The sequence below is a fragment of the Colletotrichum chrysophilum genome (genome assembly GCF_026319265.1).
Source record: "Colletotrichum chrysophilum strain AFK26 chromosome Unknown scaffold_118, whole genome shotgun sequence".
Lineage (NCBI taxonomy): Eukaryota > Fungi > Ascomycota > Sordariomycetes > Glomerellales > Glomerellaceae > Colletotrichum > Colletotrichum chrysophilum.
Genome location: NW_026517405.1, coordinates 42,362 through 57,523, shown reverse-complemented (window position 1 = coordinate 57,523; position 15,162 = coordinate 42,362). Strand labels below are relative to the sequence as shown.

Sequence of the window (15,162 nt, the reverse complement as noted above, 5' to 3'; positions counted from 1 at the left end):
TCAGAAGGAGGCTGTGTAGAAGAACTATGATATCCCAAACTTCGCCACAATGCACGGTCTGCCCCGCGCGCAAGTTCTGCACGTCCAAAAGCAACGGCCCATGTGATTCTCATGAAGTCATTGATGTGAGATTCATCAGACGAAGGCCCTCCTCCATGAAGGATTTGAGAACTGGGTGTCTTGCAACAACCATCGCGAGCATTCTGTCAACACCAACCAGCAAAATAAACACCATGTCTTTGCCGATTAGAAACGTGGCCGTCATCGGCGTGAGTTTGGACGTTTAACATCGATAGCTTTATTGACTGACATGCATGGATAGGCAACCGGGCTTTTGGGCTCAGAGATAGCATCGGCGCTTCAGAAGGCTGGCTTCATAGTAACGGCCATTCGACGCGCCGAGTCCACCGCAATAGTCCCAGTAGGAATGGAGTCCATTCAAATTGACATCAATGACACCGACGCTCTCACCTCGGCTTTCCAGGGGCAAGATGCCGTCATCTCAGCCGCACCAGATCCGATCTCATTCTCAAGCCAGAAGCACTGGATCGACGCCGCCATCGCGGCCGGGGTGAAGCGCATCTTTCCATCCGAGTACAGCACCAACCTCGACTCGCCGCTGGCCGAGACACTTCCGGTTGTGACGGAGAAGGTTCGCACTCGGCGGTACCTCGTTGAGCAGATATCCAACACAGCTGGTAAATCAAGCTGGACGAGCATTAACAACGGTCCTTTCTTTGAGCTGGTCCTCGGCTTTGGAGGCTTGGGACCGGACTTCCGGACGAAGACGGCGAAGTGGCATAATGGCGGGGCGAACTTGGTCGGTACCACTAGATTGCCTGACATTGCCGAGACGGTCTGTAAGATTCTCAAAGACGATAATGGACTGTACGGCGAGGCTGAGAACAAGTCTGTTTATATCCACTCTGCGGTGGTCACTGAAAAGCAGTTGACAGAGATGGCCGAGAAAGTCACAGGTCAGAAGTTTCATGTCGAAGAGCGGGACGTGGAGCAAGTTTACCAGGAGGCGAAGGAGAGATTGCAGGAAGGTGACAAGTCTGGGATGATGCTGTTCTACCTGCAGATGATGTACGGGAAAGGTTATGGCGGCAGTGAAAGCTTTCAGGAGATGAGCTGGAATGAGAAAGTTGGTCTGAAAAGGTTGACTGAACAAGAGATTGAGGATATTGTCAGGGGAGTTGCTGAAAAGTCTGGGCTATCTCAGTCATGAATTATGTGTAGGTAGGACTTGTTATAGGACAGGGAATTCTATGGAAACTATTTTGTAGCAAAGCTCTGAGCATCTCACTTTAGATAAACCGAATGGTCTTATTACTAGTTTAGTAACTATGTATTCTAATGTTAAATCTTGTGTCTCTCGATAGACATCATGACTGCGGCGAAGATGCGAGGGTTTGTCGAACTCGCTCCTCTCATTTCTTGCTTCCGGAATGGTGACCCCAGCCACCTCCACCTTGGCGACCGCCGCGGTTGGAGGCGTTTCCGGTATTGTCACTGTGACCACCGCGAGTGCCGGAGGCCTGGGCGCCGGTTCCAGTCGGGCCATTGGGACCAAGAGGCTGAGAGTCGGAGTAGAGAGGAGGATTGATGTCGTTGCTAGACATGGCGGCTTCTTAAGTACTTGGGAGGCTTTCGAAATGGATACTTAGGTATATAGCGTTGATGGGTTGAAGATGTTGGTGTTGGAGTTTTCGTTGATGTGCTTGATGAAGATTCCATAAGGCTGAGAATCCAGACTCAGCTGCATCATCTTTATACATGAGTTCGTTTCAGTAAGCGTGAATCATCATGTCGGCGGTGCATGTTGATGGTTACACCTGGTTCCTGTGATGTTGGACAGTGACTGCAGGGACGGGTAGGCTGCATATTGAGAATGGGACTTTGGAGTTTATTCACCAATCCAACTAGTTATGTAGACTTCGCCATTATTCAGACTGCGCGATAAGCCGTTGTTCCCAGTAAAGTATCGAGGTCGATACAAGAGAAGTTAACATAGTCACCGAAATGAATTGCCCGTGTGCTGATTTTCAGCCTCTGATCATCAACACCAAAGCACAAGCTTACCGTCAATGTCTTGTCTTGAAACCGGGTTCTAGCATCATGACAGCGTAGCCCTGGTATGGTTAGATGTTGACGTGGCCTGCGTGAGCACCAATACTCATTCAAACATACAGCTCTGCTGATGCATGCACTTGTCCTTATGCTATTGAGCTCAGCTCATGTTCACATTCACAGCCCATAATTGAGCCACAGTTCAGCATGAGCGGGGAAGTGAAACGTGAGAATATGTTTGTTTTCACCTTCTTGGAGATCCTAGGTCTGACGGACTGCATTTGCTTGCTAGAGCTGTTCACAACGCTATAGTTCAGTCACCAAGAAACAGGCCTGATAGACGCTTGTGGCACTAGGTAGTCATAAATGAGCATCGTTGCTCATTGCAGGGACTACGTCAACCGTGTAAGACTACAACCACGCTCATTTGAGTAACTATCACTTGTGTGAAGGTAATTGAATAGATTAAGGTGATCTGACGGACGGCATGCTACTAATGTTGACCAACTTAATCCGTTGAACGTGTCAGGGCACCTATTCTCTGAATAATCTTGATATCATGAACTATATCCACTCCAGGCTGGTCTCATCATGATGCCCCCTCTTCAATTCCCCAGAGACTGTCCGAAGAAGCTTAAGCTTATCATACTGCATACCCTGGCCAGCACCTACGCTTAATATCAATACAAGAAAGCTTCCCCATCTATCCACAAAGATCCGAATCTCCCGGTGACAGCATACTTGACAATAAGCATAACCCAAACCACGACCCACTCACCAACCTTCTTAAAGCGTACCTGAGAAGCCAACCCTTTTTCTCGCCCCCCAGTGCGGGCCGCAAATGGAAACCCCTCTACTTTACTTTGTTCAATCAACGTCTCCAGGAGTCTTTAGCTTCAAGGCACCTGCTACATATTCATGCCCCCCAAATTCAGGGTACAACATGTCACTCCAACGACATAAACCGTTTCCCTCGCTCATAGGAGGGCTTTCCCATATCCCCATCGCGCGAGCCGGGACATCCGGGGAGGGGACTTACACATAACCCGTCACCTGATTCACACATCCCACCGCACACACCTCCCTCCCGGAAAACCGTCTGAACATGGTCCCTCCACAGGATTACTTGCCCAAAGGAGCACGCCAAGTATGCGGAGCACATCAAGCCAGGAAAACAGCAGAAAAGTCACCCGTTCGGACGACTGGCCTTGGGGTTCCCTTCACATCCGGACAAGCGTCTTATTTCCGCCTTCCTTCACGGACGAGAAGGCGTTTGGGTGAGCTGTTAGCTCCGGATGGGGCCGCTGTGGGGTTTGCGATGTTGTTCTTCAACGGGCGCCCCAGTGCATTTTTTCTGTCCAGGGTACGGACATGTAGATGTTGTGGTTGCAGCAGTCACGGGGAGAGATAGCAGGGCGTAGTATCGCTGATAAGTCGAAGCTCCGAGGAACTGCACGAGGGGATGCGCCACATGTGACATTGAGGCGTTGCTTTCGCAATGGCATCTGCCAGCCGACCCCGACTTCAAACATTGCGGAAACTTTGGGCCGCTGCGTGTGCCGCTGGACAGGGCCGTGCCTGTGCCTGTGCTGCTGCAGCGCTGCAGTAAGCGCTGTGGTGGTGCCCTGCGTCCTCCGGTCTTGGTATGGAGGTGGGCTTGTCAAAGCCGGTTCAGCTTCGGCCGAAGGCTGACGGGATTGCGCCAGGTCCCTTTTCTCTGCGCCCACGTCGGATGGAATCTGGCGCTATTCCGCATGGGGCAATAACGCTGGAAAGAGTAGTTTACGAATACCTGGGCACTACGGACCGGGTCATCATCGGGCTGGAGGCTTTGGGATCGGTGCTCTGGTGGACGATGGCCGTCCGGGTGATCACGGAGGTCGGAGAAATTTGTGCTGGCGACGTTGTTTTTGGGCAGGAATGGGAAGATCATTCTCGTCGTGGGCCGGGTCGATTCCGGAGTCCGACCAGGATTCAAAAGACCAGTGACAGTGACGGTTCATTGGAGCAGCCCGGAATTTCTCTTCTACTTCAGGGACAGTCTGCCCGGCCTGGGTTCGGAGGGTTACGCACAGCACATGAAGAACGCTCCGAGGCTGCTGCTGTTGCTACCTACTGATACATACTTCGTACTGCTGATCACTGGGAACGCTGAGAGGGAGGCCAGAGGACGGGTTCTTCAGGGCCGAGCAGCGCGTTGACGGCCAAGTATCCGATGGTTCGCCAATGGACTGGCGAGACGGTGCCGGGTAGCTGGGCTTAGGGCGTTCTGGGCTCGGCTAGGCCCCTCTGGCAGGCGATTTACGAGTGGTGCGTGTGTCGGGACCATGTCTTTTACGGCGTCAAATGATGGTGGAGAGTGTGATTTCATTGATTTTGCTAGAGAGGAGACTTGGGTCCCCACAAAACCGCGTTCGAGTTCGGGTTCGTATTGCGGGGACGCGAGGACGGGCATCCCACCGTATGTATGGGGGGCATATATTAGGAGAAGCCCGTGCAATCTTAATAGTTCAGGAGAGCATGTTGCCGTTGGTTGCAGGTGCAGGACTGAAGTATAGGTGAGCGTTATCATCAGCGTCGGTCTGTCAAAGCAACTCTGCAGCTCTATTTTGTATTCGAGGGTTATCAATCAGGGTTGTCTGCCGACGGGAGAGAGTGATGTGAGACGGGTTGACGGGATCTCGGGGTGTTCTTTCGGCCAAAGTCTGAGGTAAGGGTGAGGTGAGGCGAGGTGAGGTGGTAGTGTCCTTGCAGATCCAACGAGATGTGACACTGTGAATGGCGCGAAAATGCGATTGGAGCGGTCACGTCGTGCAATCACACGCTTCCATCACGTTCTAGGGCGCCGCCGAGCGAGGGCGCAGTGGATGGTAGGTAGGTGGTGTTTGGTGTTTGTACTTGTTGCACGGAGAAGCGCAAGGTTTAGCGGGCCTTGCGTGGCGACGGATCCGGGGTACCGGGTTCGCGAGTCGCAAGATGCATCACACATCGCATCTTGTGTGTTCGCGGTTCCTGGATCACGAATGAAGATTGTGATGCCTGCGGGAAAGATCGAGGACGTGCAATGCAATGCCTCGGTCGATCGTGATACATGATACACGGGATATAGCATTAGCATTCGATCTTATCAGCCTCCCGATATCTACCCGGGCAGACGACATGTTGCGCCGCAAATTGTTTCATACGGGGGAATGCATGGACTGGGATGTCGAGGAATGGATGGGAGGTTATCATTCTGGACTCTGGGTCTGGCGGGCTTCCGCCAGAATATGGCCTGTGATCGTGAATGATGTTGACGTCCGGGCTGGCGGGTGGCGGATTCGGAAGCGGCTGTCGTCCCCGATGGCGGGGTGTTGGCAGCTTCTTGGGATTCGATTCGTCTCTATCTCTCTCTGTTGATCAACGAGTTCGGCCAGAGATTCCGTGAATGTCCGCGCCTTGCAGATAAAGTCAATGCTCCGTCATGTTTTCCCTTCTCGTCCGTCTGGTCTCGTCTCGACTCGCTGGAGTTAGTTGTTGGTGGTTGACGCCATGCTTTTCTCTGTGTCATGCTGGTGCATACTCGTCCGCCAGACATCGCTTACCGCCAAGTAGAGTGAGGTGTTGGGACGAGTCAGAGGTCCAGACGCCACGGGAAGAACATGAACAAGAACACACACAAACCAAGGCACCAAGGGGGAGGGAGTGTGAGGGGAAAGACACTTTCTGCTCAACGTGTCCAATGCCGTTCAGTGGTGAGACTGCGCTAAGACGGGGTTGTCTCTGTCTCGCGGGCAACAGGCTCTGATGGTAAGTCATGCTCGGCATGCTGATTGCGTGACCCAAACAACGTCAGTGGTTGATTACTTTCTCTCTAGTTCTGGGCTTTGTTTGTCAGAGTCATCGAAAGTTGGGCGCCGTGGCTCTTCGGGACGTTGCGAACAACCCGCCCGATCTGCTATCGGGATCGGAGTCGTGGAAAGTCGGCGCCCACTGCCAGATGTAGCGACGATCTCGGGGGACGTCTAAGGGGGGCCTCCGGGGGAGATTGGATAATCAAGTCCGGTGTTGATGCGACTTTGGCGAGACTTTGGCGAGACCAGGGCCCTGGGAACCCGGTGGGAATCCTGTGGCCAGACTCCAGAGCAGACAGACGGGAGGTGCAGACAGAAAGATAGATACGCAACGTGCAGCGCAGCGCAGCGCGCAACGTGGAAGGGTTTGTGCGCCGTAAATCGTCGTATATCGGGGCCCTGTTGATGATCGCCAAGTTGGAACGGGTGCAACATTGGCCCAGGATTGGGGTCATTGCGGCAAATCCGAGCTGGTTTACTGTGTACAATCTGTGGGCAGTACGAATGCTTCAAAGACACGAATTGTTTGGATGATTCCAGTCTGCTTGTCATTGACTTGGGAAGCGGCAGAATTAATCCGATGGGCAATTCCCTCTTGTGATGATGGATAGACAGCTCTCTGCGGCCGCTGGCTTATCCGTACAAGTACCGCCAAGCATGTGAGATTTTGGTAGCTGATGACCCCCAACAATATTGATCAAAGCCCAATGGCGACAGTATCCGTACGCGACAACGAGACAGTCCCGTTGGTTGGTATTCGTAGGCAAAAAGGCCAAGGGACCGGCGCGGTGGTGCGGCGCGGTAGGGAACGGACGGGACAGGTCTGTCTGACTGTGTGACCATGACTGTGACTGGGCGGTGGTGGTCGTGGTGGTGGCTTTCGGTGACGGCACCGCCTGGAAGCGGGTCCCCTTCTCTTTTTTTTTTCGGGGTCGAAGGTTGCGGGTTGTCGGGGCGCTCGAAGAACCCGAGACAGGCAGGCAGCTCGCTTGCGGCTCCTTAGCGTCGCTTGTCGTCAGGTACGTACCGGCGGCGCACCCTCCCACTGGCTCCCAGCGCCTCCCCTTTTTTGCGGCAGGCGTACCTCGTGGCTGCCCATTGGCTGCGCCGTAGTGCCCTGTCAAATTTCCAATTGGGCACCCGGCGGAGCTGCTGCTTCTTTAGTGGGGGTCTTACAGGCGGTGCCTCTGTGATAGTGGGGCCGCCCGAATAAGCGGGTCTTGTGCCACGAGAGCGGCTTTGCACCTCGAAAAAACAGCAACAGATTTACAAATCGTCCTCCCGCCGGTAGAGGGGCAACGTCCAACTGCAACGCTGCTGATGAATGCAAGACGCAATTTTTCATCACGGATTGATGGATCTGCTCCGCCCGTATGAAAATCCGTAAATCTAGTCCAGCCGCATGGCCAAGAGTCCCATGGACATGGTCCAAAAGGGGTCTTGATTGCCCCCGATAGCAGGGCTCTGCTGGCAACGTCTCCCGTCCGACTGAAAGAACTTTGATGTCAGTCGGGGCGACATCCATCCGCCATTGCTGTTTCTTCATCTCTCTGTTAGCTTGTCTGGGCCGATTTCTGAGGCATCATTGGTCGGCAGTTGGATTGATAGGGCGGATCACAGGAGTAACCCGGCAGAGTACACGTTGTGCCTTGCGCGCCCTCCCCTCCTCCCTAGGGCAACAAGACGTGATGGGGGGAGTGGGATAGACTCTGGGTGACGAAAATGCTGCCGGAAACCGTGTAGAGTTTATCATGTACAGGGTTGGTATTCTGACAGCGAGCGTCGTGGGTGACTGCAGCCCTTCAGCTAATCGCCGGCTGCTGTACCGCAATCAGCCAGCCAGCCAGCCCTTGGCCCGATGGATATCCCATGATGAGGTGAGATTGGGGTCAATGTCCTGATTCTTGCTGCTTCGACGCGGCCGCGGTGACATGCGCCGGGGATGGGACGCACGCAGCTGCAGGGTGCTTCGCAGCGTTGACAGTTTCCGACCGGCTGGCGGCCTGTTCCAGAGCCAGAGCCTTGGGGTGTGTTACATTCCTTGTACTCTGTCCATAGTAGTGAAGTAGATCAACGCTGTTCTGTTGGATGGCAGAATCAGATGCCAACGCCGATGTGAATGCCAACAAAATACACTGCGTGGGCTCGGGAAGTGACAAGATCCCGATAGGATTGAGCCGCGCAGGGCTTCGTTCCGGGCCCCTGCCGACTGTTGGATCTCTTGGGCCCTCATTTCTTTATTTTCGGCTGGGTATCCGTAATACGGAGCGTACAGCCTGCATCTGAGTGCTACATCAGGCTTAGGCCGCGAGGAATTGTAGTTGGACCGCGGACACGGGAGCGTAGCAACGGGAATACCACCACGGACATGTTGTCTTACGGCCGACGTGCTGACGGCCCTGGCACGACAAGAGATATTCAAACGGTCAGAAGGCCTAGAGGGTGGAGAATATGGTTATTCGGAGACTGTAGAGGTGCCCCCTCATCAGGTGAACCGTGTGCGATCGTTCGTCAGTATCTGGCTTTGAGATCGCAGGCCAGTCCCTGGCTCGGACGAGGTAGAGACGGAGTCGCGTGTTCAGTGATATGACAACAGGCTTCGCAGCTGGATGGGTGCTGATCAAGCCTGGTGTCCTGGGCCGTCTTTTTCGACCGAATCCACGTGGCTTAGAAGATGAATCCGCCGGAGTAGCGCATCAAGGTCGCGGAGTTTCGTTCTATTCGTACGTCCAGGGTCAAAGTTGCAGCTGCGTGGCATGGAAGTCGTCTGAGGTACAGAGTAGAGAGGTTAGAGCAAAGCTGCGATAATCGGGATCCCCAGCCAAAAGTCCGCAAGCTGTACCAAAAGGGATTCACACCCCTCCGCCCTGTGTCGGGGTCTGGGTGGTGGGTTCTTCCCGGTGGGTGCTTCAGTGCCCTCAGCGCTGTTGGAAGGGTTGGAGGGGGGCGAGCTAGGGGTTCTGGAGACTTTGTGGGGCCCGTTGAGCGCGTCATTCTCACTGTGACCCTGTGTGCCTGTGTCCACTGCTGACTGCGGCGGTCGTACTTTGGGGTACGTACCTCGTCGCTTCTCGCTTAGTGCTGCGGGCTACGTATCTTTTTTCCCCATCCAAGGCAGGTGGGGCACCCGGTACGTATCCCAAGTATCGTGCTCCCTGCACCTGGCGGACATCCATTTCGGGACGTTTCGAGGTGGATTTTCTGACATCTGGGCTGCTTCTGCTGCCAAAGAATAACGGCAATATTTTATTTTTATTTGTTTTTTCTTGTTATTCTTTTGTTTCCGCCGGCTTCTCATTTGCCTGCCCTGTCCACACACCACCTCCAGCACCAGCACCAGCACCACCAGTACCTGGGCACCATCAGCAGCAGCTCCAGTCCCGTCCCATCTTTTTGTGCCCCTTCCCCTTTGCGTAGGTGCAAAGAAAGAGGTACCTCCTTCCATTGCCTGCTGCTGCTGGATCCTGGTCGCCCCGAGCTGCTGGGATCTTTCTTTTTTATTCTCGCAACCCTCCCGCGCCTTGTTCGTCGACCTTACTTCTACCTCCCCTTCCCTTTCCGTCCATTATCGACGACCTCCCTCTCTTCTCTCTGTCCCTCGACATCCGTCTTGATTAATACTTCCTACCGACGGTCTTTAATACAACCTACCGCGTCGTCTTTAGCTAGACGATTCGTTTAGTATCTAGTCACCCACCCAGCATCACCAAGATACCCGCCGCCAGAGAGCGACATCGAGAAGGAACACCTCCCGAATATCACCATATCATAGCCGAGCGGGTGGTTCTTGTACGCCCGCTTTTCAACCGGCACCTTCAACAAGCGCAAATCGTCCTGATCACAGCTAGCCAACATGGCTTTCGCCGGGATGGCGTCCATCCCAAACTATGACAGCACGGCGCAGACTGCTGGAGTCCCCATCAGCTCGCGCAGTGGCCACCACGAAGAGGAGGACCTTGCTGGTGCAAACCAGAACACCGTCGACACCGCCGCCACCTCTCTCACCGAGGTTGCTGTCTCTGCTTCCGACGTCAAGAAGCCCTCCACCCCCAACGACAGCGACAGGATCTCCGCCGAGGACGATGAGGATTCCGAGATGGAACGCCGCCACTCGCTGGTGCAGTCCCTCGCCAAGCGCTATTCCCATGCCTCGGCAACAGGCACCGTTGGTGGAAACCCCTTCTTCGCCGACGAGAACTCACCTCTCAACCCCAACTCAGAAAACTTTCATGGCCGCGCCTGGGCTCGCGCCATGGTCGACCTCGTCCAGTCGCACGGCGCTTCTTTCCGCACGTCTGGTGTTGCGTTCCAAAACCTTAATGTCTACGGTTACGGTCAGGCGACGGATTACCAGAAGGATGTTGGCAACGTGTGGCTGAGCGCCGCTGGCCTTGTGCGCAAGTTCACCGGTGGTGGAAAGACGAGAATCGACATCCTGCGCAACTTCGACGGTCTCGTGCGCAAGGGTGAAATGTTGGTCGTTTTGGGCCCGCCTGGCTCTGGTTGCTCGACGTTCCTAAAGACGATTGCCGGTGAAACAAACGGACTCTACACCGACGACAGCTCCTACTTCAACTACCAGGGTAAGTGGCTGAATCATCGCAACGGGAGGAACAGGGGTTTGATGTGGCTGGCGGTGTGAGATCTCACTCGCAAGACACGGAAAGCCACCTCGTGTAACAACCGTGTAAGCCGGACAGCGCTGACAGCTTACAGGAATGACCGCCAATGAGATGCACACGAACCACCGTGGTGAGGCCATCTACACGGCTGAGGTCGACGTCCACTTCCCCCAGCTGTCTGTTGGTGATACTCTGACCTTTGCCGCCCGCGCTCGTCAGCCCCGTCACCTGCCCGAGGGAATTGACAAGAACACCTTCGCCAACCACTTGAGGGATGTCGTTATGGCCATGTTTGGTATTTCTCACACCGTCAACACCCGCGTCGGCAACGAGTACATTCGTGGTGTGTCCGGTGGTGAGCGCAAGCGTGTGACCATTGCTGAGGCCGCTCTCTCCGGTGCACCCCTTCAATGCTGGGACAACAGTACCCGTGGATTGGATTCCGCCAACGCCATCGAATTCTGCAAGACCCTTCGCCTGCAAACCGAGCTCTTCGACAGCACTGCCTGTGTGTCCATCTACCAGGCCCCTCAGAGCGCCTATGACTTGTTCGACAAGGTCGTCGTGTTGTACGAGGGACGCCAAATCTTCTACGGCAAGGCCAATGAGGCTAGGCAGTATTTCATCGACCTTGGCTACGACTGCCCTGCCCGTGCCACTACTCCCGACTTCTTGACGTCCATGACCTCTCCCCAGGAGCGTCACGTTCGCAAGGGCTGGGAAGACCGCGCCCCCCGCACGCCCGATGAGTTTGCCACTTGCTGGAAGAACAGTGCCAACTACAAGGCCCTCCAGGCTGAGATTGAGGAGTACAAGCAGACTCACCCGCTCAACGGTCCCGATGCTGAGGCTTTCCGTGCCTCCAAGAAGGCCCAGCAAGCAAAGGGTCAGCGCGCCAAGTCTCCCTTCACCCTCTCCTACATTCAGCAGATCCAGCTCTGCTTGTGGCGTGGATGGAGACGTCTGATCGGTGACCCCAGTATCACCGTCGGCTCTCTCATCGGAAACGTCGTCATGGGTCTCATTATTGGGAGTGTTTTCTACAACTTGCAACCCGATACAAACAGCTTCTTCCAACGTGGTGCCCTCCTGTTCTTCGCCCTGCTCATGAATGCCTTCTCCAGTGCCCTCGAGGTAGGTTCCCCTCTGGTCTCCGTTCTACCTTCAATTCTGACCATCGCAGATTCTCACCCTGTACGCCCAACGTCCCATAGTCGAAAAGCACTCCCGTTATGCTCTGTACCACCCCTCGGCCGAGGCTGTTGCATCCATGCTGTGCGACATGCCTTATAAGATCTCGAATACGCTAGTCTTCAATCTGGTCCTCTACTTCATGACGAACTTGCGGCGCGAACCTGGAGCCTTCTTTTTCTTCCTCCTGATCTCGTTCTTCACGGTCTTGACCATGTCCATGATCTTCCGTACGATCGCTTCTTCGTCCCGCACACTCTCCCAGGCCATGGTTCCCGCCGCTATTCTCATCTTGGACCTCGTCATCTTCACCGGCTTCGTCATCCCCATTGATTACATGCTAGATTGGTGCCGCTGGCTCAACTACCTCGACCCTCTCGCCTACTCTTTCGAGTCGCTCATCGTGAACGAGTTCCACGGCCGCAACTTCACCTGCTCCGAGTCTAGCTTCGTCCCTCGAGCGATTCCTCAGTTCCTCGGCTCCAGCTACACGAACCTTTCGCCGACCGAGCGTGTCTGCAGCGCCATCGGCTCGGTCGCTGGACTTGATGTTGTCAGTGGCGATGACTACGTCGGCTCTGGATTCCGCTACGAGTATGGCCACCGCTGGCGCAACTTTGGCATTTTGATCGCTTTCATGCTGTTCTTCCTGATGACCTACATGGTTACTGCGGAGTTGGTCTCTGAGAAGAAGTCAAAGGGCGAGGTCCTTGTTTTCCGTCGTGGACACAAGCCCGCCGCCTTTAAGGAGAAGCCCTCAGACGACCCCGAAGACATCCGCGTTGGTCCCGTAACCACCGCCGACCGTGCCCGCGTCTCCGAGAAGAACGATGGTCTCATCGAGGAGCAAAAGTCTACCTTCCACTGGAACGATGTTTGCTACGAGGTTCAAATCAAGAAGGAGACGAGACGCATCTTGGACCATGTCGACGGCTGGGTCAAGCCTGGTACTCTGACTGCTCTTATGGGTGTGTCTGGTGCTGGTAAGACTACGCTTCTGGATTGTTTGGCCGACCGTACCTCCATGGGTGTCATCACTGGTGAGATGTTGGTCGACGGCTATCACCGTGACACATCTTTCCAGCGCAAGACCGGCTACGTTCAGCAACAGGATCTGCACTTGCAAACCACTACCGTCCGCGAAGCCCTCAGCTTCTCCGCCCTCCTCCGTCAACCCGCCCACGTTCCTAGACAAGAGAAGCTTGACTACGTTGAGGAGGTTATTAAGCTGTTGGATATGGATGAATATGCTGATGCTGTTGTCGGTGTTCCTGGTGAAGGTCTTAACGTCGAACAGCGTAAGCGTTTGACCATTGGTGTCGAGCTCGTCGCTAAGCCTCCTCTGCTGCTCTTTGTCGACGAGCCTACCTCTGGTCTGGACTCGCAGACTTCCTGGGCTATTCTCGATCTTTTGGAGAAGCTTACCAAGAGCGGCCAGGCTATTCTTTGTACCATTCACCAGCCTTCTGCCATGCTCTTCCAGCGCTTCGATCGTCTCCTCTTCCTGGCCAAGGGCGGCAAGACTGTCTACTTCGGCGACATTGGCGAGAACTCCAAGGTCATGACCTCGTACTTCGAGCGCAACGGTGGTTTCCCCTGCCCTGCTGACGCCAACCCTGCCGAATGGATGTTGGAGGTTATTGGTGCTGCCCCTGGCTCCCACACCGATGTCGACTGGCACCAGGCTTGGCGCAACAGCGCCGAATACAGCGATGTCAAGAAGGAATTGCAGCGTCTTAAGGATGAGCGCGGTGTTCAGACCCCTGCTACCCAGGACAAGGCCAGCTATCGCGAGTTTGCCGCTCCCTTCTTCGGCCAGCTTAAGGAGGTTACCCACCGTGTCTTCCAGCAGTACTGGAGAACCCCGTCTTACATCTATGCCAAGGCTGCTCTGTGCACCCTGGTTGCTGCTTTTATTGGTTTCGTCTTTTTCAAGGCTCCCAACACACAGCAAGGTCTTCAGAACCAGATGTTCGCTATTTTCAACCTGCTCACCGTCTTCGGCCAACTTGTCCAGCAGACCATGCCTCACTTTGTTATCCAACGGTCCTTGTATGAGGTGCGCGAGCGTCCATCCAAGGTCTACGGCTGGAAGGTCTTCATGCTCAGCCAGATCATTGTCGAACTGCCATGGAACACCTTGATGGCTGCGATCATGTACTTCTGCTGGTATTACCCCGTCGGTCTCTACAACAACGCTATCCCTGCCGACCAGGTTACGGAGCGTGGCGCGCTGATGTTCCTGTACCTGCTCGTCTTCCTGTTGTTCACCTCGACCTTTACCGACTTTATCATCGCTGGTTTCGAGACTGCGGAAGCCGGAGGCAACATCGCCAACTTGCTCTTCATGCTTTGCCTGATCTTCTGCGGTGTCCTCGCCAACCCCGACTCCATCCCTCGCTTCTGGATCTTCATGTATCGTGTATCGCCTTTCACGTATATCGTGTCAGGCATGCTGTCGACGGCCGTCGCCAATACCGAAGTGGTTTGCGCTGCTAACGAGTACTTGCACTTCAACCCTCCTTCTGCGCAGACGTGTGAGCAGTACATGCAAGCATATATGGGAGTGATGGGTGGTTATCTCAAGGACCCCAACGCCACTACCGACTGCCAGTTCTGCACCATCAAGGACACCAACTACTTCCTTGCTGGCGTCAAGAGCGACTACGCCGACCGCTGGAGGAACTTTGGCATTGCCTGGGTCTACATCATCTTCAACGTCTTCGCCGCGCTCGGCCTGTACTGGCTGGCAAGAGTGCCCAAGAAGGGCGGCCTCTTTGGCAAGAAGAAGACCGAGTAAGATGCCACTCGTGGTCATCTTGCTCACCCAAAAGTTCTTTGCACGAAGGAAACGAACGAAAAAAGAAAATGAAAAAGAAACGTCGAGATACCTTAACGTGGAGGATTACGTGTGGATACGTGTACGAGCGAGCTGTTTAGAGAGGAGAGCTCGGGTGCAAACCTGGAGGGAGGCCTGGGCCACCTAGATCGGCCCCGAAGCCATGGGCCTCGGCAGTCATGTCTCATGGTGCATAATGATGGGCACTTTTCGTGTATTTAAATGTCCTCTGGCTCTCAAGTAGAGATGATACATTCCCCTTTTTTATTTACTCTTAATAGATATCCTAGAGATCACTGCCATGTCGTGCAATCCCTTTCGATGGAACTGCTATCCTCTTACCCGTGATTGCAACGACTTCCTTGTGTTAAGGATAAATTGCAGTGTAGGTCGGTCCGTCTCTGCGCGTGTAGGCATGTAGATCTTCAACTGAGGGCTTCTGCTGCATCGTTGGTCTTATCCCGTTGATCACTCAACGGTTTTTCTCTCTTAAGAAACTGCCGGTGATGAGTAGCAGTCCTTCTGAGAACACAGGCCAGTGGAATATCTGACTTGGTGCAGACGTCTCCAATCAGATGCAACGCCTCTGATTTGGAGGAAGACT

The 15,162-nt window shown here is 54.4% G+C and overlaps 2 protein-coding genes across 2 annotated transcripts; both read left to right on the top strand.

Moving 5' to 3' along the window:
- Positions 1-233: 233 nt before the first annotated feature.
- COL26b_010685 (uncharacterized protein) lies at positions 234-1,231 on the top strand (the record flags this gene model as incomplete). Its single annotated transcript, XM_053183377.1, has 2 exons — positions 234-269; positions 323-1,231. 2 exons carry the CDS (start codon positions 234-236, stop codon positions 1,229-1,231), a joined length of 945 nt encoding a protein of 314 aa, XP_053032666.1.
- An 8,528-nt stretch (positions 1,232-9,759) lies between these two features.
- On the top strand, positions 9,760-14,519 carry ZRA1_2 (ZEB2-regulated ABC transporter 1; the record flags this gene model as incomplete). Its single annotated transcript, XM_053183376.1, has 3 exons — positions 9,760-10,489; positions 10,623-11,662; positions 11,712-14,519. 3 exons carry the CDS (start codon positions 9,760-9,762, stop codon positions 14,517-14,519), a joined length of 4,578 nt encoding a protein of 1,525 aa, XP_053032665.1.
- Positions 14,520-15,162: the final 643 nt, after the last annotated feature.